Here is a 23878-nt window from a genome sequence, read left to right as displayed (position 1 = left end):
GCTATGTTGTACATCATAACACAGCCCAGCTATGTTGTACATCATAACACAGCCCAGCTATGTTGTACATCATAACACAGCCCAGCTATGTTGTACATCATAACACAGCCCAGCTATGTTGTACATCATAACACAGCCCAGCTAGGTTGTACATCATAACACAGCCCGGCTATGTTGTACATCATAACACAGCCCAGCTATGTTGTACATCATAACACAGCCAAGCTATGTTGTACATCATAACACAGCCAAGCTATGTTGTACATCATACCACAGCCCAGCTATGTTGTACATAACACAGCCCAGCTATGTTGTACATCATAACACAGCCCAGCTATGTTGTACATCATAACACAGCCCAGCTATGTTGTACATCATAACACGGACCAGCTATGTTGTACATCATAACACAGCCCGGCTATGTTGTACATCATAACACAGCCCAGCTATGTTGTACATCATAACACGGACCAGCTATGTTGTACATCATAACACGGACCAGCTATGTTGTACATCATAACACGGACCAGCTATGTTGTACATCATAACACGGACCAGCTATGTTGTACATCATAACACAGCCCGGCTATGTTGTACATCATAACACAGCCCAGCTATGTTGTACATCATAACACGGACCAGCTATGTTGTACATCATAACACGGACCAGCTATGTTGTACATCATAACACAGCCAAGCTATGTTGTATATCATAACACAGCCAAGCTATGTTGTACATCATAACACAGCCCGGCTATGTTGTACATCATAACACAGCCAAGCTATGTTGTACATCATAACACAGCCCAGCTATGTTGTACATCATAACACAGCCAAGCTATGTTGTACATCATAACACAGCCCGGCTATGTTGTACATCATAACACAGCCAAGCTATGTTGTACATCATAACACAGCCCAGCTATGTTGTACATCATAACACAGCCAAGCTATGTTGTACATCATAACACAGCCCGGCTATGTTGTACATCATAACACAGCCAAGCTATGTTGTACATCATAACACAGCCCAGCTATGTTGTACATCATAACACAGCCAAGCTATGTTGTACATCATAACACAGCCAAGCTATGTTGTACATCATAACACAGCCCAGCTATGTTGTACATCATAACACAGCCAAGCTATGTTGTACATCATAACACAGCCCAGCTATGTTGTACATCATAACACAGCCAAGCTATGTTGTACATCATAACACAGCCAAGCTATGTTGCACATCATAACACAGCCCAGCTATGTTGTACATCATAACACGGACCAACAATACACAACACAGCGCAACGCTGCCATGTTGTGGCACAGGAATATGCGGCGTCAACTTTCAATTCACATACGATAGCAGTGATGCCCATGGCTAGCTGGGCATCAGTATGGGCAGCCAGGGGTATACAGTAGCCGGGGGTATGGTTTATTTGCAATCGTGTCATTACGATTTCTTAAGACACTCAAATGGTGCTTGACGAGTCGCTACTGAAGCGCCAATCACAGGGCGCACCTCTCATGAGATGCGCGGACATGCGTTCCCCTTAGCCAATCAGAGAGAAGAAGAGCAAGGAGCCCGCCAATCACATGCTACCAATCGTTAAGCAATAGCGCATGCGCACTGCCACCACAAGCTGACTACTACATGTCTAAGTCATGTCAGGACATGATGGAGATGTCAAGGCAGTAGTGTGGTGCACCATGTAGGTACTGTAGTGTGTGGTGCACCATCTTGGTACTGTAGTGTGTGATGCACCATCTTGGTACTGTAGTGTGTGATGCACCATCTTGGTACTGTAGTGTGTGGTGCACCATCTTGGTACTGTAGTGTGTGGTGCACCATCTTGGTACTGTAGTGTGTGGTGCACCATCTTGGTACTGTAGTGTGTGGTGCACCATCTTGGTACTGTAGTGTGTGGTGCACCATCTTGGTACTGTAGTGTGTGGTGCACCATCTTGGTACTGTAGTGTGTGGTGCACCATCTTGGTACTGTAGTGTGTGGTGCACCATCTTGGTACTGTAGTGTGTGATGCACCATCTTGGTACTGTAGTGTGTGGTGCACCATCTTGGTACTGTAGTGTGTGGTGCACCATCTTGGTACTGTAGTGTGTGGTGCACCATCTTGGTACTGTAGTGTGTGGTGCACCATCTTGGTACTGTAGTGTGTGGTGCACCATCTTGGTACTGTAGTGTGTGGTGCACCATCTTGGTACTGTAGTGTGTGATGCACCATCTTGGTACTGTAGTGTGTGGTGCACCATCTTGGTAGTGTGTTGTGCACCATCTTGGTACTGTAGTGTGTGGTGCACCATCTTGGTACTGTAGTGTGTGGTGCACCATCTTGGTGCTATAGTGTGTGGTGCACCATGTAGGTACTGTAGTGTGTGGTGCACCATGTAGATACTGTAGTGTGTGGTGCACCATCTTGGTACTGTAGTGTGCAGTGCACCATCTTGGTACTGTAGTGTGTGGTGCACCATCTTGGTACTGTAGTGTGTGGTGCACTATCTAGGTAGTGTGGTGCACCATCTATGTGGTGTGGTGCACCATCTAGGTAGTGTGATGCACCATGTAGGTACTGTAGTGTGTGGTGCACCATCTTGGTACTGTAGTGTGTGGTGCACCATCTAGGTAGTGTGGTGCACCATCTATGTGGTGTGGTGCACCATCTAGGTAGTGTGATGCACCATGTAGGTACTGTAGTGTGTGGTGCACCATCTTGGTACTGTAGTGTGTGGTGCACCATCTTGGTACTGTAGTGTGTGGTGCACCATCTTGGTACTGTAGTGTGTGGTGCACCATGTAGGTACTGTAGTGTGTGGTGCACCATCTTGGTACTGTAGTGTGTGGTGCACCATCTTGGTACTGTAGTGTGTGGTGCACCATCTTGGTGCTATAGTGTGTGGTGCACCATGTAGGTACTGTAGTGTGTGGTGCACCATGTAGGTACTGTAGTGTGTGGTGCACCATGTAGATACTGTAGTGTGTGGTGCACCATCTTGGTACTGTAGTGTGTGGTGCACCATCTTGGTACTGTAGTGTGTGGTGCACCATCTTGGTACTGTAGTGTGTGATGCACCATCTTGGTACTGTAGTGTGTGGTGCACCATCTAGGTAGTGTGGTGCACCATCTTGGTACTGTAGTGTGTGGTGCACCATCTTGGTACTGTAGTGTGTGTTGCACCATCTTGGTACTGTAGTGTGTGGTGCACCATCTTGGTACTGTAGTGTGTGTTGCACCATCTTGGTACTGTAGTGTGTGGTGCACCATCTAGGTAGTGTGGTGCATCATCTATGTGGTGTGGTGCACCATCTAGGTAGTGTGATGCACCATGTAGGTATTGTAGTGTGTGGTGCACCATCTTGGTACTGTAGTGTGTGGTGCACCATCTAGGTAGTGTGGTGCACCATCTATGTGGTGTGGTGCACCATCTAGGTAGTGTGATGCACCATGTAGGTACTGTAGTGTGTGGTGCACCATCTTGGTACTGTGGTGTGTGGTGCACCATCTTGGTACTGTAGTGTGTGGTGCACCATCTTGGTACTGTAGTGTGTGGTGCACCATGTAGGTACTGTAGTGTGTGGTGCACCATCTTGGTACTGTAGTGTGTGGTGCACCATCTTGGTACTGTAGTGTGTGGTGCACCATCTTGGTGCTATTGTGTGTGGTGCACCATGTAGGTACTGTAGTGTGTGGTGCACCATGTAGGTACTGTAGTGTGTGGTGCACCATGTAGATACTGTAGTGTGTGGTGCACCATCTTGGTACTGTAGTGTGTGGTGCACCATCTTGGTACTGTAGTGTGTGTTGCACCATCTTGGTACTGTAGTGTGTGGTGCACCATCTTGGTACTGTAGTGTGTGATGCACCATCTTGGTACTGTAGTGTGTGGTGCACCATCTTGGTACTGTAGTGTGTGATGCACCATCTTGGTACTGTAGTGTGTGGTGCACCATCTTGGTACTGTAGTGTGTGGTGCACCATCTTGGTACTGTAGTGTGTGTTGCACCATCTTGGTACTGTAGTGTGTGGTGCACCATCTTGGTACTGTAGTGTGTGATGCACCATCTTGGTACTGTAGTGTGTTGTGCACCATCTTGGTACTGTAGTGTGTGTTGCACCATCTTGGTACTGTAGTGTGTGGTGCACCATCTTGGTACTGTAGTGTGGTGCACCATCTTGGTACTGTAGTGTGTGGTGCACCATCTTGGTACTGTAGTGTGTGGTGCACCATCTTGGTACTGTAGTGTGTGGTGCACCATCTTGGTACTGTAGTGTGTGGTGCACCATCTTGGTACTGTAGTGTGTGGTGCACCATCTTGGTGCTATAGTGTGTGGTGCACCATCTTGGTACTGTAGTGTGTGTTGCACCATCTTGGTACTGTAGTGTGTGATGCACCATCTTGGTACTGTAGTGTGTGGTGCACCATCTTGGTACTGTAGTGTGTGGTGCACCATCTTGGTACTGTAGTGTGTGTTGCACCATCTTGGTACTGTAGTGTGTGGTGCACCATCTTGGTACTGTAGTGTGTGATGCACCATCTTGGTACTGTAGTGTGTGGTGCACCATCTTGGTACTGTAGTGTGTGGTGCACCATCTTGGTACTGTAGTGTGTGGTGCACCATCTTGGTACTGTAGTGTGGTGCACCATCTTGGTACTGTAGTGTGTGGTGCACCATCTTGGTACTGTAGTGTGTGTTGCACCATCTTGGTACTGTAGTGTGTGGTGCACCATCTTGGTACTGTAGTGTGTGGTGCACCATCTTGGTACTGTAGTGTGGTGCACCATCTTGGTACTGTAGTGTGTGGTGCACCATCTTGGTACTGTAGTGTGTGTTGCACCATCTTGGTACTGTAGTGTGTGGTGCACCATCTTGGTACTGTAGTGTGGTGCACCATCTTGGTACTGTAGTGTGTGATGCACCATCTTGGTACTGTAGTGTGTGATGCACCATCTTGGTACTGTAGTGTGTGTTGCACCATCTTGGTACTGTAGTGTGTGGTGCACCATCTTGGTACTGTAGTGTGTGGTGCACCATCTTGGTACTGTAGTGTGTGATGCACCATCTTGGTACTGTAGTGTGTGGTGCACCATCTTGGTACTGTAGTGTGTGTTGCACCATCTTGGTACTGTAGTGTGTGGTGCACCATCTTGGTACTGTAGTGTGGTGCACCATCTTGGTACTGTAGTGTGTGATGCACCATCTTGGTACTGTAGTGTGTGATGCACCATCTTGGTACTGTAGTGTGTGGTGCACCATCTTGGTACTGTAGTGTGTGGTGCACCATCTTGGTACTGTAGTGTGTGGTGCACCATCTTGGTACTGTAGTGTGTGGTGCACTAAGTCTACTAGCAGACACTAAGCCTACTAGCAGACACTAGTTAAGCCTACTAGCAGACACTGGTTAAGCCTACTAGCAGACACTAGTTAAGCCTACTAGCAGACACTAGTTAAGCCTGCTAGCAGACACTAGTTAAGCCTACTAGCAGACACTAGTTAAGCCTACTAGCAGACACTAGTTAAGCCTACTAGCACTGGTTAAGCCTACTAGCAGACACTAAGCCTACTAGCAGACACTAGTTAAGCCTACTAGCAGACACTAGTTAAGCCTGCTAGCAGACACTAGTTAAGCCTACTAGCAGACACTAGTTAAGCCTACTAGCACTGGTTAAGCCTACTAGCAGACACTAAGCCTACTAGCAGACAAGGAAAGTGGCACATATCACAAGCCTGTAAGTGCCCAACCAGCCCCACTACTGATCTAATTAGTGGCGTGTTTGGTTGTTAGTGGTATAGCGTCAGCACTAACTACTCTAGGGGTAGTTAACGAGCATTATAACTGCCAGAATGCATCACAGGCGGATTAGTAACAACATTAATAATGATTCACAAACCTTTTCTGATTCGGAAGACCCCTAGAAAAACAGAACTTACATCAACATCAACATTATCTAAGTAATTTAAATATAACAGGTATATTAAACAGGACAAAAGTAACAATTAACTTGACGTATATTATCATGGTTGGATTATATACACTAGTTATTAATATTAATAATGACGTATATTATCATGGTTGGATTATATACACTAGTTATTAATATTAATAATGACGTATATTATCATGGTTGGATTATATACACTAGTTATTAATAATAATAATGACGTATATTATCATGGTTGGATTATATACACTAGTTATTAATAATAATAATGACGTATATTATCATGGTTGGATTATATACACTAGTTATTAATAATAATAATGACGTATATTATCATGGTTGGATTATATACACTAGTTATTAATAATAATAATGACGTATATTATCATAGTTGGATTATATACACTAGTTATTAATAATAATAATGACGTATATTATCATAGTTGGATTATATACACTAGTTATTAATAATAATAATGACGTATATTATCATAGTTGGATTATATACACTAGTTATTAATAATAATAATGACGTATATTATCATAGTTGGATTATATACACTAGTTATTAATATTAATAATGGTAACAAACATCTGGGTTTTAGGTTGTCTAACGTAATTATCTAGAATTTAAATTTGTTCAACTTGTAAATACCGATGTGAGAATTTGTGGAGACATGTTTTAAGTTGCTCAGTATGATTAAACCGTCTTAATACATCATACTGGCCCATCAGTATGTACTCTAGCTTGTACTCACATGCACTCGAGTACACACACAGTGATGTAGAGGAAGGATCCATACATAGCTTTAAGAAGAGGTATGATAAAGCTCATGGAGCAGGGAGAGAGTGGGCCTGGTAGCGACCAGTGAAGAGGCGGGACCAGGAGCTATGATTCGACCCATGCAACCACAAATAGGTGAGTACACACAGTGATGTAGAGGCAGGATCCATACATAGCTTTAAGAAGAGGCATGATAAAGCTCATGGAGCAGGGAGAGAGTGGGCCTGGTAGCGACGAGTGAAGAGGCAGGACCAGGAGCTATGATTCGACCCATGCTACCACAATTAGGTGAGTACACACACCCACTCACACTGGAATAAGCCAGGGCTTAGGAGGCTAAAAGAATATAAGAAGCAAGAGGTAGGACCAGGAGCTGTAACTCTACCCTTGTAAAGACGAACCAAGTACACACACCAGCTTATGCACCAACTAGCACATCAACCCACCACCAGCATCAACTAGCACAACCCACCACCAGCACCCAACTAGCACATCAACCCACCACCAGCATCAAATAGCACATGAACCCACCACCAACACCAACTAGCAAATGAACCCACCACCAGCACAACCCACCACCAGCACCAACTAGCACATGAACCCACCACCAGCACCAACTAGCACAACCCACCACCAGCATCAACTAGCACAACCCACCACCAGCATCAACTAGCACATCAACCCACCACCAGCATCAACTAGCACATCAACCCACCACCAGCACCAACTAGCACATCCCACCACCAGCATCAACTAGCACAACCCACCACCAGCACCAACTAGCACATCAACCCACCACCAGCACCAACTAGCACATCAACCCACCACCAGCACCAACTAGCACATCCACCCACCACCAGCACCAACTAGCACATGAACCCACCACAAGCACCAACTAGCACATGAACCCACCACAAGCACCAACTAGCACATGAACCCACCACAAGCACCAACTAGCACAACCCACCACCAGCACCAACTAGCACAACCCACCACCAGCACCAACTAGCACAACCCACCACCAGCATCAACTAGCACAACCCACCACCAGCATCAACTAGCACATGAACCCACCACCAGCACCAACTAGCACATCAACCCACCACCAGCACCAACTAGCACATCCACCCACCACCAGCATCAATTAGCACAACCCACCACAAGCACCAACTAGCACATGAACCCTCCACAAGCACCAACTAGCACATGAACCCACCACAAGCACCAACTAGCACAACCCACCACCAGCACCAACTAGCACAACCCACCACCAGCACCAACTAGCACAACCCACCACCAGCATCAACTAGCACAACCCACCACCAGCATCAACTAGCACAACCCACCACCAGCATCAACTAGCACATGAACCCACCACCAGCACCAACTAGCACATCAACCCACCACCAGCACCAACTAGCACATCCACCCACCACCAGCATCAATTAGCACAACCCACCACAAGCACCAACTAGCACATGAACCCACCAGAAGCACCAACTAGCACATGAACCCACCAGCAGCACCAACTAGCACATGAACCCACCACCAGCACCAACTAGCACATGAACCCACCAACACCAACTAGCACATCAACCCACCACCAGCACTAACTAGCACATCAACCCACCACCAACTAGCACATCAACCCACCACCAGCACCAACTAGCACATCAATCCACCACCAGCACCAACTAGCACATCAACCCACCACCAGCACCAACTAGCACAACCCACCACCAGCACCAACTAGCACAACCCACCACCAGCACCAACTAGCACATCAAACCACCACCAGCACCTAGCACATCAACCCACCACCAGCATCAACTAGTACATCAACCCACCACCAGTATCAACTAGCACATCAACCCACAACCAGCACCAACTAGCACAGCCCACCACCAGTATCAACTAGCACAACCCACCACCAGCACCAACTAGCACAACCCACCACCAGCACCAACTAGCACATCAAACCACCACCAGCACCAACTAGCGCATCAAACCACCACCAGCACCAACTAGCACATCAACCCACCACCAGCATCAACTAGCACAACCCACAACCAGCACCAACTAGCACATCAGCCCACCACCAGTAATAACTAGCACATCAACCCACCACAAGCATCAACTAGTACATGAACCCACCACCAGCATCAACTAGCACATGAACCCACCACCAGCACCAACTAGCACATCAACCCACCACCAGCACCAACTAGCACATCAACCCACCACCAGCATCAACTAGCACATCAACTCACCACTAGCATCAACTACCACATCAACCCACCACCAGCACCAACTAGATCAACCCACCACCAGCACCAACTAGCACATGAACCCACCACCAACTAGCACATGAACCCACCACCAGCATCAACTAGCACATCAACCCACCACCAGCACCAACTAGCACATCAACCCACCACCAGCACCAACTAGCACATCAACCCACCACAAGCATCAACTAGCACATCAACCCACCACCAGCACCAACTAGCACAATCCACCCCCAGCATCAACTAGCACATCAACCCACCACCAGCACCAACTAGCACATGAACCCACCACCAGCACCAACTAGCACATCAACCCACCACCAGCACCAACTAGCACATGAAACACCACCAGCACCAACTAGCACAACCCACCACCAGCACCAACTAGCACATCAACCCACCACCAGCATCAACTAGCACATCAACCCACCAACTAGCACATCAACCCACCACCAGCACCAACTAGCACATCCACCCACCACCAACATCAACTAGCACACCAACCCACCAACAGCACCAACTAGCACATGAACCCACCACCAGCACTAACTAGCACATAAAACACCAGCACCAACTAGCACAACCCACCACCAGCATCAACTAGCACATCAACCCACCTCCAGCACCAACTAGCACAACCCACCACCAGCATCAACTAGCACATCAACCACCAGCACCAACTAGTACATCAACCCACCACCAGCACCAGCTAGCACATGAACCCACCACCAGCACCAACTAGCACATCAACCCACCACCAGTATCAACTAGCACATCAACCCACCACCAGCATCAACAAGCACATCAACCCACCACCAGCACCAACTAGCACATCAACCCACCACCAGCACCAACTAGCACATCAACCCACCACCAGCACCAACTAGCACATCAACCCACTACCAGCACCAACTAGCACAACCCACCACCAGCACCAACTAGCACATCAACCCACCACCAGCACCAACTAGCACATCAACCCACCACCAGCATCAACTAGCACATGAACCCACCACCAGCACCATCTAGTACATGAACCCACCACCAGCATCAACTAGCACAACCCACCACCAGCACCAACTAGCACATCAACCCACCACCAGCACCAACTAGCACATCAACCCACCACCAGCACCAACTAGCACATCAACCCACCACCAGTATCAACTAGCACATCAACCCACCACCAGCACCAACTAGCACATCAACCCACCACCAGCACCAACTAGCACATCAACCCACCACCAGCATCAACTAGCACATGAACCCACCACCAGCACCATCTAGCACATGAACCCACCACCAGCATCAACTAGCACAACCCACCACCAGCACCAACTAGCACATCAACCCACCACCAGCACCAACTAGCACATCAACCCACCACCAGTATCAACTAGCACATCAACCCACCACCAGCACCAACTAGCACATCAACCCGCCACCAGCACCAACTAGCACATACGCCCACCACCAGCACCAACTAGCACCAACTCACCACCAGCATCAACTAGCACATCAACCCACCACCAGCATCAACTAGCACATCAACCCATTACCAGCACCAACTAGCACATCAATCCACCACCAGCATCAACTAGCACATCAACCCACCACCAGCACCAACTAGCACAACCCACCACCAGCACCAACTAGCACATCAACCCACCACCAGCACCAACTAGCACAACCCACCACCAGCACCAACTAGCACAACCCACCACCAGCACCAACTAGCACATCAAACCACCACCAGCACCTAGCACATCAACCCACCACCAGCATCAACTAGTACATTAACCCACCACCAGTATCAACTAGCACATCAACCCACAACCAGCACCAACTAGCACAGCCCACCACCAGTATCAACTAGCACAACCCACCACCAGCACCAACTAGCACAACCCACCACCAGCACCAACTAGCACATCAAACCACCACCAGCACCAACTAGCGCATCAAACCACCACCAGCACCAACTAGCACATCAACCCACCACCAGCATCAACTAGCACAACCCACAACCAGCACCAACTAGCACATCAGCCCACCACCAGTAATAACTAGCACATCAACCCACCACAAGCATCAACTAGTACATGAACCCACCACCAGCATCAACTAGCACATGAACCCACCACCAGCACCAACTAGCACATCAACCCACCACCAGCACCAACTAGCACATCAACCCACCACCAGCATCAACTAGCACATCAACTCACCACTAGCATCAACTACCACATCAACCCACCACCAGCACCAACTAGATCAACCCACCACCAGCACCAACTAGCACATGAACCCACCACCAACTAGCACATGAACCCACCACCAGCATCAACTAGCACATCAACCCACCACCAGCACCAACTAGCACATCAACCCACCACCAGCACCAACTAGCACATCAACCCACCACAAGCATCAACTAGCACATCAACCCACCACCAGCACCAACTAGCACAATCCACCCCCAGCATCAACTAGCACATCAACCCACCACCAGCACCAACTAGCACATGAACCCACCACCAGCACCAACTAGCACATCAACCCACCACCAGCACCAACTAGCACATGAAACACCACCAGCACCAACTAGCACAACCCACCACCAGCACCAACTAGCACATCAACCCACCACCAGCACCAACTAGCACATCAACCCACCACCAACATCAACTAGCACACCAACCCACCAACAGCACCAACTAGCACATGAACCCACCACCAGCACTAACTAGCACATAAAACACCAGCACCAACTAGCACAACCCACCACCAGCATCAACTAGCACATCAACCCACCTCCAGCACCAACTAGCACAACCCACCACCAGCATCAACTAGCACATCAACCACCAGCACCAACTAGTACATCAACCCACCACCAGCACCAGCTAGCACATGAACCCACCACCAGCACCAACTAGCACATCAACCCACCACCAGTATCAACTAGCACATCAACCCACCACCAGCATCAACAAGCACATCAACCCACCACCAGCACCAACTAGCACATCAACCCATCACCAGCACCAACTAGCACATCAACCCACCACCAGCACCAACTAGCACATCAACCCACTACCAGCACCAACTAGCACAACCCACCACCAGCACCAACTAGCACATCAACCCACCACCAGCATCAACTAGCACATGAACCCACCACCAGCACCATCTAGTACATGAACCCACCACCAGCATCAACTAGCACAACCCACCACCAGCACCAACTAGCACATCAACCCACCACCAGCACCAACTAGCACATCAACCCACCACCAGCACCAACTAGCACATCAACCCACCACCAGTATCAACTAGCACATCAACCCACCACCAGCACCAACTAGCACATCAACCCACCACCAGCACCAACTAGCACATCAACCCACCACCAGCATCAACTAGCACATGAACCCACCACCAGCACCATCTAGCACATGAACCCACCACCAGCATCAACTAGCACAACCCACCACCAGCACCAACTAGCACATCAACCCACCACCAGCACCAACTAGCACATCAACCCACCACCAGTATCAACTAGCACATCAACCCACCACCAGCACCAACTAGCACATCAACCCGCCACCAGCACCAACTAGCACATACGCCCACCACCAGCACCAACTAGCACCAACTCACCACCAGCATCAACTAGCACATCAACCCACCACCAGCATCAACTAGCACATCAACCCATTACCAGCACCAACTAGCACATCAATCCACCACCAGCATCAACTAGCACATCAACCCACCACCAGCACCAACTAGCACAACCCACCACCAGCACCAACTAGCACATCAACCCACCACCAGCACCAACTAGCACAACCCACCAGCACCAACTAGCACATCAGCCCACCAACTAGCACATCAACCCACCACCAGCACCAACTAGCACATCAACCCACCACCAGTATCAACTAGCACATCAACCCACCACCAGCACCAACTAGCACATCAACCCATCACCAGCACCAACTAGCACATCAACCCACCACCAGCACCAACTTGCACATCAACCCATCACCAGCACCAACTAGCACACCAACCCACCACCAAGTCACAGAGGAAAGCTAGTCAACGCCCACCACTGCAACCATCACCTTTAAACCCCGGCACCAGCAGCAGCCGGAGAGTCAGTCAGTGAAAGTCAACCCTGACAATACAAGCACAAACTTAGAGATTAACACAATAACAAAGATCATCCACGTAACGTTCTCTCAGAGAACAAATTCTGTTATTCTCGTGTTCTTCCGGTGATAAACAATGTTGAAATAATTCTCAATGGGGATTTATTGGAGATAAGAACACAGAATTATTGTCAGGGTGGTTGTTGTTGTATTATACGATGTAGTGTGAATACGTCAGTAGTGTTAGCATGATATATATAAGGGAAGCCAGTGGAAGGCCTCGGTCACATGACCAAAAGCTGTAGCTGTGCGTCGTATAAATAAGACCAGTGTCAGGAAGTACTTGTCCTGTTTCCTGACAAACCTAACCTAAACTAACTTAAAGTAACCTAACCTAAAGTAACCTAACCTAACCTAAAGTAACCTAACCTAACCTAATTTAACCTAACCTAACCTAAACTAACCTATCCAAACCTAACCTAACCTAAAGTAACCTAACCTAACTTAACCTAACCTAACCTAATTTAACCTAACCTAACCTAAACTAACTTACCCAAACCTAACCTAACCTAATCTAACCTAACCTAAGCTAACCTAACCTAAAGTAACCTAACCTAACCTAAGCTAACCTAACCTAACCTAACCTAACCTAACCTAAACTAACCTAACCTAACCTAAACTAACCTAACCTAACCTAAACTAACTTACCCAAACCTAACCTAACCTAATCTAACCTAACCTAAGCTAACCTAACCTAAAGTAACCTAACCTAACCTAAGCTAACCTAACCTAAACTAACCTAACCTAACCTAATCTAACCTAAACTAACCTAAGGAGTCACTGAATTTATTGATACCCACAGTCTCACAATGGAATGTACTGCTTGACTGAGTGGTCAGATATTCCCATTCTCAACAGTACATTAATAATAATAATAATAATAATAATAATAATAATAATAATAATAATAATAATAATAATAATAATAATAATAATAACGTTTATTTCTAGCAGTACATGATACAACTTATACAGACCATAGCTCACACCTATGACATAGAAAGTCCCTGGTTATGTAGAGCATTTCCCACAACTTGGGTTAATTTTGTCCCCAGGATGCCACCCACACCAGTCAAGTAGTAACCAGGTACCTACTTACTGCTCACTGAACACTGACAGGAGGTTTTAGGTGACTAACACCCAGGTATCTACTTACTGCTAGGTGAACACTGACAGCAGGTGTAAGGTGACTAACACCCAAGTACCTACTTATTGCTAGGTGAACACTGTCAGCAGGTGTAAGGTAACTAACACCGAGGTACCTACTTATTGCTAGGTGAACACTGACAGCAGGTGTAAGGTGACTAACACCCAGGTACCTACTTACTGCTAGGTGAACACTGACAGCAGGTGTAAGGTGACTAACACCCAGGCACCTACTTACTGCTAGGTGAACACTGACAGCAAGAGTAAGGTGACTAACACCCAGGTACCTACTTATTGCTAGGTGAACACTGACAGCAGGTGTAAGATGACTAACACCCAGGTACCTACTTACTGCTCGGTGAACACTGACAGCAAGTGTAAGGTGACTAACACCCAGGTACCTACTTATTGCTAGGTGAACACTGACAGCAGGTGTAAGGTAATTAACACCCAGGTACCTACTTACTGCTAGGTGAACACTGACAGTAGGTGTAAGGTAACTAACACCCATGTACCTACTTATTGCTAGGTGAACACTGACAGGAAGAGTAAGGTGACTAACACCCAGGTACCTACTTATTGCTAGGTGAACACTGACAGCACGTGTAAGATGACTAACACCCAGGTACCTACTTACTTCTAGGTGAACACTGACAGCAGGTGTAAGGTAACTAACACCCAGGTACCTACTTACTGCTAGGTGAACACTGACAGCAGGTGTAAGGTGACTAACACCCAGGTACCTACTTACTGCTAGGTGAACACTGACAGCAGGTGTAAGGTAACTAACACCCAGGTACCTACTTACTGCTAGGTGAACACTGACAGCAGATGTAAGGTGACTAACATCCTGGTACCTACTTGCTGCTAGGTGAACACTGACAGCAGGTGTAAGGTGACTAACACCCAGGTACCTACTTGCTGCTAGGTGAACACTGACAGCAGGTGTAAGGTAACTAACACCCAGGTACCTACTTACTGCTAGGTGAACACTGACAGCAGAAGTCTTAAGGAAACACACCCTAATATTTCTAACAGTACCGGGGATCGAACCCCGGACCTCAGCGTGTGAGGTGAGTGCGCTACCAACCAAGCCACGGGACACCAAGTCCATCAGACCAGACAACCGTCAATGTTACCTGGCGAAGCTTAAGGAGTATTACATGTATAGGGGAGCGTTAGACACGTATGGGCTACACAGTCCCCAAGGAAATGCGAAAGAATTAGGTTCGATCCAAGAAAAAGGTGGCTAGTTCCAAATCATTGAATCAAGAGCCCTTCATAGACTACAAGTGCCACCTTGACGAACCACAAGACAGACACCTGTGCAAGTGTCTCACTGAGGAGCCACAAGTAGATAAATTAGACACATATGCAACATTTCGGTAGGTTTAATTAGGAAACGTTTCTCCACACTGAGTTCAACAGTCCCTACGAAGGAGAATGGTGAAGAACAGGGGGAGTTTGAGGTAATCAGTCCCTCAACCTTGAGTCGACGTGGTCAGTCCATCAATGTTGTCGGTTCTCTGAACTATTCCTCTTCAAACCACAAGTAAATAATCCCACCAGAATACACAAACCCACGACTCTTACTAACACACTAGCAACACTTACACAAGGTTGTGAGGTACCTAGCAACACTTACACAAGGTTGTGAGGTACCTAGCAACACTTACACAAGGTTGTGAGGTACCTAGCAACACTTACACAAGGTTGTGAGGTACCTAGCAACACTTACACAAGGTTGTGAGGTACCTAGCAACACTTACACAAGATTGTGAGGTACCTAGCAACACTTACACAAGGTTGTGAGGTACCTAGCAACACTTACACAAGGTTGTGAGATACCTAGCAACACTTACACAAGGTTGTGAGGTACCTAGCAACACTTACACAAGGTTGTGAGGTACCTAGCAACACTTACACAAGGTTGTGAGGTACCTAGCAACACTTACACAAGGTTGTGAGGTACCTAGCAACACTAACACAAGGTTGTGAGGTACCTAGCAACACTTACACAAGGTTGTAAGGTACCTAGCAACACTTGCATAAGGTTGTGAGGTACCTAGCAACACTTACACAAGGTTGTGAGGAACCTAGCAACACACACAAGGTTGTGAGGAACCTAGCAACACTTACACAAGGTTGTGAGGTACCTAGCAACACTTACACAAGGTTGTGAGGTACCTAGCAACACTTACACAAGGTTGTGAGGTACCTAGCATCACTTACACAAGGTTGTGAGGTACCTAGCATCACTTACACAAGGTTGTGAGGTACCTAGCAACACTTACACAAGGTTGTGAGGTACCTAGCATCACATACACAAGGTTGTGAGGTACCTAGCATCACTTACACAAGGTTGTGAGGTACCTAGCAACACTTACACAAGGTTGTGAGGTACCTAGCATCACTTACACAAGGTTGTGAGGTATCTAGCAACACTTACACAAGGTTGTGAGGTACCTAGCATCACTTACACAAGGTTGTGAGGTACCTAGCAACACTTGCACAAGGTTGTGAGGTACCTAGCATCACTTACACAAGATTGTGAGGTACATAACACTTAGACAAGGTTGTGAGGTACCTAGCAACACTTACACAAGGTTGTGAGGTACCTAACAACACTTACACAAGGTTGTGAGGTACCTAGCAACACTTACACAACGTTGTGAGGTACCTAGCAACACTTACACAAGGTTGTGAGGTACCTAGCATCACTTACACAAGGTTGTCAGGTACCTAGCATCACTTACACAAGGTTGTGAGGTACCTAGCATCACTTACACAAGGTTGTGAGGTACCTAGCAACACTTACACAAGGTTGTCAGGTACCTAGCATCACTTACACAAGGTTGTGAGGTACCTAGCATCACTTACACAAGGTTGTGAGGTACCTAGCATCACTTACACAAGGTTGTGAGGTACCTAGCATCACTTACACAAGGTTGTGAGGTACCTAGCATCACTTACACAAGGTTGTCATGTACCTAGCATCACTTACACAAGGTTGTCAGGTACCTAGCATCACTTACACAAGGTTGTCAGGTACCTAGCATCACTTACACAAGGTTGTCAGGTACCTAGCATCACTTACACAAGGTTGTCAGGTACCTAGCATCACTTACACAAGGTTGTCAGGTACCTAGCATCACTTACACAAGGTTGTCAGGTACCTAGCATCACTTACACAAGGTTGTGAGGTACCTAGCATCACTTACACAAGGTTGTGAGGTACCTAGCAACACTTACACAAGGTTGTGAGGTACCTAGCATCACTTACACAAGGTTGTGAGGTACCTAGCAACACTTACACAAGGTTGTGAGGTACCTAGCAACACTTACACAAGGTTGTGAGGTACCTAGCATCACTTACACAAGGTTGTGAGGTACCTAGCATCACTTACACAAGGTTGTGAGGTACCTAGCATCACTTACACAAGGTTATGAGGTACCTAGCATCACTTACACAAGGTTGTGAGGTACCTAGCAACACTTACAGAAGGTTGTGAGGTACCTAGCAACACTTACACAAGGTTGTGAGGTACCTAGCAACACTTATACAAGGTTGTGAGGTACCTAGCAACACTTATACAAGGTTGTGAGGTACCTAGCAACACTTACACAAGGTTGTGATGTACCTAGCAACACTTACACAAGGTTGTGAGGTACCTAGCAACACTTACGCAAGGTTGTGAGGTACCTAGCAACACTTACACAAGGTTGTGAGGTACCTAGCAACACTTACACAACGTTGTGAGGTACCTAGCAACACTTACACAAGGTTGTGAGGTACCTAGCATCACTTACACAAGGTTGTCAGGTACCTAGCATCACTTACACAAGGTTGTGAGGTACCTAGCATCACTTACACAAGGTTGTGAGGTACCTAGCAACACTTACACAAGGTTGTCAGGTACCTAGCATCACTTACACAAGGTTGTGAGGTACCTAGCATCACTTACACAAGGTTGTGAGGTACCTAGCATCACTTACACAAGGTTGTGAGGTACCTAGCATCACTTACACAAGGTTGTGAGGTACCTAGCATCACTTACACAAGGTTGTCATGTACCTAGCATCACTTACACAAGGTTGTCAGGTACCTAGCATCACTTACACAAGGTTGTCAGGTACCTAGCATCACTTACACAAGGTTGTCAGGTACCTAGCATCACTTACACAAGGTTGTCAGGTACCTAGCATCACTTACACAAGGTTGTCAGGTACCTAGCATCACTTACACAAGGTTGTCAGGTACCTAGCATCACTTACACAAGGTTGTGAGGTACCTAGCATCACTTACACAAGTTTGTGAGGTACCTAGCAACACTTACACAAGGTTGTGAGGTACCTAGCATCACTTACACAAGGTTGTGAGGTACCTAGCATCACTTACACAAGGTTGTGAGGTACCTAGCAACACTTACACAAGGTTGTGAGGTACCTAGCTACACTTACACAAGGTTGTGAGGTACCTAGCATCACTTACACAAGGTTGTGAGGTACCTAGCATCACTTACACAAGGTTATGAGGTACCTAGCATCACTTAAACAAGGTTGTGAGGTACCTAGCAACACTTACAGAAGGTTGTGAGGTACCTAGCAACACTTACACAAGGTTGTGAGGTACCTAGCAACACTTATACAAGGTTGTGAGGTACCTAGCAACACTTACACAAGGTTGTGATGTACCTAGCAACACTTACACAAGGTTGTGAGGTACCTAGCAACACTTACGCAAGGTTGTGAGGTACCTAGCAACACTTACACAAGGTTGTCAGGTACCTAGCATCAATTGCACAAGGTTGTCAGGTACCTAGCATCACTTACACAAGGTTGTGAGTTACCTAGCATCATTACACAAGGTTGTCAGGTACCTAGCATCACTTACACAAGGTTGTGAGGTACTTAGCATCACTTATACAAGGTTGTCAGGTACCTAGCATCACTTACACAAGGTTGTGACGTACCTAGCATCACTTACACAAGGTTGTCAGGTACCTAGCATCACTTACAGAAGGTTGTCAGGTACCTAGCATCACTTACACAAGGTTGTGAGGTACCTAGCATCACTTACACAAGGTTGTGAGGTACCTAGCATCACTTACACAAGGTTGTCAGGTACCTAGCATCACTTACACAAGGTTGTCAGGTACCTAGCATCACTTACATAAGGTTGTGAAGTACCTAGCATCACTTACACAAGGTTGTGAGGTACCTAGCATCACTTACACAAGGTCGTGAGGTACCTAGCATCACTTACACAAGGTTGCGAGGTACCTAGCATCACTTACACAAGGTTGTGAGGTACCTAGCATCACTTACACAAGGTTGTGAGGTGCCTAGCAACACTTACACAAGGTTGGCAGGTACCTAGCATCACTTACACAAGGTTGTCAGGTACCTAGCATCACTTACACAAGGTTGTGAGGTACCTAGCATCACTTACACAAGGTTGTCAGGTACCTAGCATCACTTACACAAGGTTGTGAGGTACCTAGCATCACTTACACAAGGTTGTGAGGTGCCTAGCAACACTTACACAAGGTTGTCAGGTACCTAGCATCACTTACACAAGGTTGTCAGGTACCTAGCATTGCTTACACAAGGTTGTCAGGTACCTAGCATCACTTACACAAGGTTGTCAGGTACCTAGTATCACTTACAGAAAGTTGTCAGGTACCTAGCATCACTTACACAAGGTTGTCAGGTACCTAGCATCACTTACACAAGGTTGTCAGGTACCTAGCATCATTTACACGAAGTTGTGAGGTACCTAGCATCACTTACACAAGGTTGTGAGGTACCTAGCATCACTTACACAAGGTTGTGAGGTACCTAGCATCACTTACACAAGGTTGTGAGGTACCTAGCATCACTTACACAAGGTTGCGAGGTACCTAGCATCACTTACACAAGGTTGCGAGGTACCTAGCATCACTTACACAAAGTTGTGAGGTACCTAGCATCACTTACACAAGGTTGTCAGGTACCTAGCATCACTTACACAAGGTTGTCAGGTACCTAGCATCACTTACACAAGGTTGTCAGGTACCTAGCATCACTTACACAAGGTTGTGAGGTACCTAGCATCACTTACACAAGGTTGTGACGTACCTAGCATCATTTACACAAGTTTGTGAGGTACCTAGTATCACTTACACAAGGTTGTCTGGTACCTAGCATCACTTGCACAAGGTTGTGAGGTACCTAGCATCACTTACACAAGGTTGTCAGGTACCTATCATCACTTACACAAGGTTGTCAGGTACCTAGTGTCACTTACACAAGGTTGTCAGGTACCTAGCATCACTTACACAAGGTTGTCAGGTACCTAGCATCACTTACACAAGGTTGTCAGGTACCTAGCATCACTTACACAAGGTTGTCAGGTACCTAGCATCACTTACACAAGGTTGTGAGGTACCTAGCATCACTTACACAAGGTTGTCAGGTACCTAGCATCACTTACACAAGGTTGTGAGGTACCTAGCATCACTTACACAAGGTTGTGAGGTACCTAGCATCACTTACAGAAGGTTGTGAGGTACCTAGCAACACTTACACAAGGTTGTCAGGTACCTAGCATCACTTACACAAGGTTGTCAGGTACCTAGCATCACTTACACAAGGTTGTGAGGTACCTAGCATCACTTACACAAGGTTGTCAGGTACCTAGCATCACTTACACAAGGTTGTCAGGTACCTAGCATCACTTACACAAGGTTGTCAGGTACCTAGCATCACTTACACAAGGTTGTCAGGTACCTAGCATCACTTACACAAGGTTGTCAGGTACCTAGCATCACTTACACAAGGTTGTGAAGTACCTAGCATCACTTATACAAGGTTGTGAGGTACCTAGCAACACTTGTACAAGGTTGTCAGGTACCTAGCATCACTTACACAAGGTTGTCAGGTACCTAGCATCACTTACACAAGGTTGTGAGGTACCTAGCATCACTTACACAAGGTTGTGAGGTACCTAGCATCACTTACACAAGGTTGTCAGATACCTAGCATCACTTACACAAGGTTGTCAGGTACCTAGCATCACTTACACAAGGTTGTCTGGTACCTAGCATCACTTGCACAAGGTTGTGAGGTACCTATCATCACTTACACAAGGTTGTCAGGTACCTAGTGTCACTTACACAAGGTTGTCAGGTACCTAGCATCACTTACACAAGGTTGTCAGGTACCTAGCATCACTTACACAAGGTTGTCAGGTACCTAGCATCACTTACACAATGTTGTCAGGTACCTAGCATCACTTACACAAGGTTGTCAGGTACCTAGCATCACTTACACAAGGTTGTCAGGTACCTAGCATCACTTACACAAGGTTGTCAGGTACCTAGCATCACTTACACAAGGTTGTGAGGTACCTAGCATCACTTACAGAAGGTTGTGAGGTACCTAGCATCACTTACACAAGGTTGTCAGGTACCTAGCATCACTTACACAAGGTTGTGAGGTACCTAACATCACTTACACAAGGTTGCGAGGTACCTAGCATCACTTACACAAGGTTGTCAGGTACCTAGCATCACTTACACAAGGTTGTGAGGTACCTAGCATCACTTACACAAGGTTGTCATGTACCTAGCATAACTTACACAAGGTTGTGAGGTACCTAGCATCACTTACACAAGGTTGTCAGGTACCTAGCATCACTTACACAAGGTTGTCAGGTACCTAGCATCACTTACACAAGGTTGTCAGGTACCTAGCATCACTTACACAAGGTTGTCAGGTACCTAGCATCACTTACACAAGGTTGTCAGGTACCTAGCATCACTTACACAAGGTTGTCAGGTACCTAGCATCACTTACACAAGGTTGTGAGGTACCTAAGTTCCTCCATCTCCTAGCAACACGTTAATTTTCCACTATAATCTACCTTATTCATAATTAACATCAGATTTGCTTTTAGTCAGGTGACGTCCAGGATGTTTACTTAATTTATGGTATAACTTGTCTCTATTAAACATCTTCCTGCATGATAATGTTATGTACGTTAACGTACGTAATATTAACGTATATAGAATTTTGTTACAACGTTTATTCCAGTATTTACATTATCTGTTCTCAGAGAGAGACGTAAATAAACGTAGGAAAAACTTAATAACTAGAGTGTAATTAACATTTATTAATGATTCATAATAATTCAATGGAGACAGAAGGTTGACTGTATATTTTGACACCTTTCTGCTGAAGAGGACCTCAGAAGGTGGCCGAGATATCCAGATTAACCTCCTGATATTTTGTCTCCATCTGGGTTATTATGAGGAGAGTCAGGGGAGATATAGAGCTGGGTGATAAGTGTTATATTTAATGTAACTACTAAATCCTATCATCCAATATTGTGGAAATTAGGTCAGACCAGTAGGCCTACCTGGATACTCCTTCATAGTTTTATGTAGTAGTGTCATATCTAATGAGAATTAGTCTAGATAGTGTTTCTGAAATGAATGAACCTGGTTTCTATGTAACGGTGCAAGTTATGGCAATCACAGCAGCTTCCAAGCACATCCTACTCTGTATGTCTGATACTTTCACAACTAGTTTACCATCTATCTGAATAATGTATATCAGTGATTTCCAGTACCGACAAAATATAGAATAAGAGTCTTGTGCAACATCTGGGTATCTTATAGACGTCTTGCCACCCAGTGGCTTTATCAATATAATGCTTGGACATCATACCCATATACTGTACGTATTTCATTCTTCATGTCATTTCTCTGATATGTGTTTCTGTACTTGTAATCAACAAGAGTCCGAAGAGGGACTCGTGTCTTCCTAAGACCTCAAAAGACTTCTACATTCCTTCAGGAAGAATGGGACTAAATCAGTAATGTCTTCCCTGAGCTTTGCTAACCCGTAACGCTTTATTAATGACTGGATAAGAGTGGAGAAGATACTCTACACTGCCAGAAAAAATCCAGCCCCCAAGAGTTTCAACGTTCTACCTGTCAACACAAGCAATAACCTCTTCAAAACTAACAGGATTGCTACCATATTTTCAAATAAAAGAGGAATCATAATTAGAACATGGCTGTCGGCATCTACGTGATCCCATGTGGAGCTTGTGAAAAGTTATACAAGGGATTAACCTTCAAGAACCTGAACTCGAGGTTCAACAAACACAAATGCCTGTCAGTGGGATGACGTCAATAATACCAGTACTAAAGAACCAAAAGCCACAATACCCTGACTTGAACAATACACCAATAACCTGTACATAGGAGAGAGAAGCTTATAACAAAACGTAGTCGTGAGCTCCTCTCTCCCATTCAACGAAACACGAAACCCAACTGATGAAGTTGTTAGATATGAAGGAAGCAAAAGGGCACATTAGTCTGTGCTTCGAGTCTGCTCTAACATTAACACCATCACATACAAACGAACTTCGTTCTTAATTTCACAAGTGCTGGCCAGACTCTCACCAGACAATAAATAAAACTACATAGACA

The 23878-nt window shown here is 46.2% G+C and overlaps 1 protein-coding gene across 6 annotated transcripts in view; it reads right to left on the bottom strand.

Annotated features, from left to right (window-relative positions):
* FucTA (glycoprotein 3-alpha-L-fucosyltransferase A) overlaps positions 1-23878 on the bottom strand; it is a 283837-nt gene that overhangs the window by 90575 nt on the left and 169384 nt on the right. For 4 of the 6 annotated variants that reach the window (XM_070079550.1, XM_070079551.1, XM_070079554.1 and 1 more), the window contains one exon: positions 5908-5928. The exons of the other annotated variants lie outside the window; for them this stretch is intronic. In XM_070079550.1, coding sequence (XP_069935651.1) covers positions 5908-5928 — 21 coding nt within the window. The remainder of the gene's footprint in view (positions 1-5907; positions 5929-23878) is intronic. 6 annotated transcript variants of the gene reach the window in all.

Source organism: Cherax quadricarinatus, chromosome 100 (genome assembly GCF_038502225.1).
Source record: "Cherax quadricarinatus isolate ZL_2023a chromosome 100, ASM3850222v1, whole genome shotgun sequence".
NCBI classification, from domain to species: domain Eukaryota; kingdom Metazoa; phylum Arthropoda; class Malacostraca; order Decapoda; family Parastacidae; genus Cherax; species Cherax quadricarinatus.
Note: the sequence above shows the minus strand (reverse complement) of the source record. Positions and strands in the feature narration are given on the sequence as shown.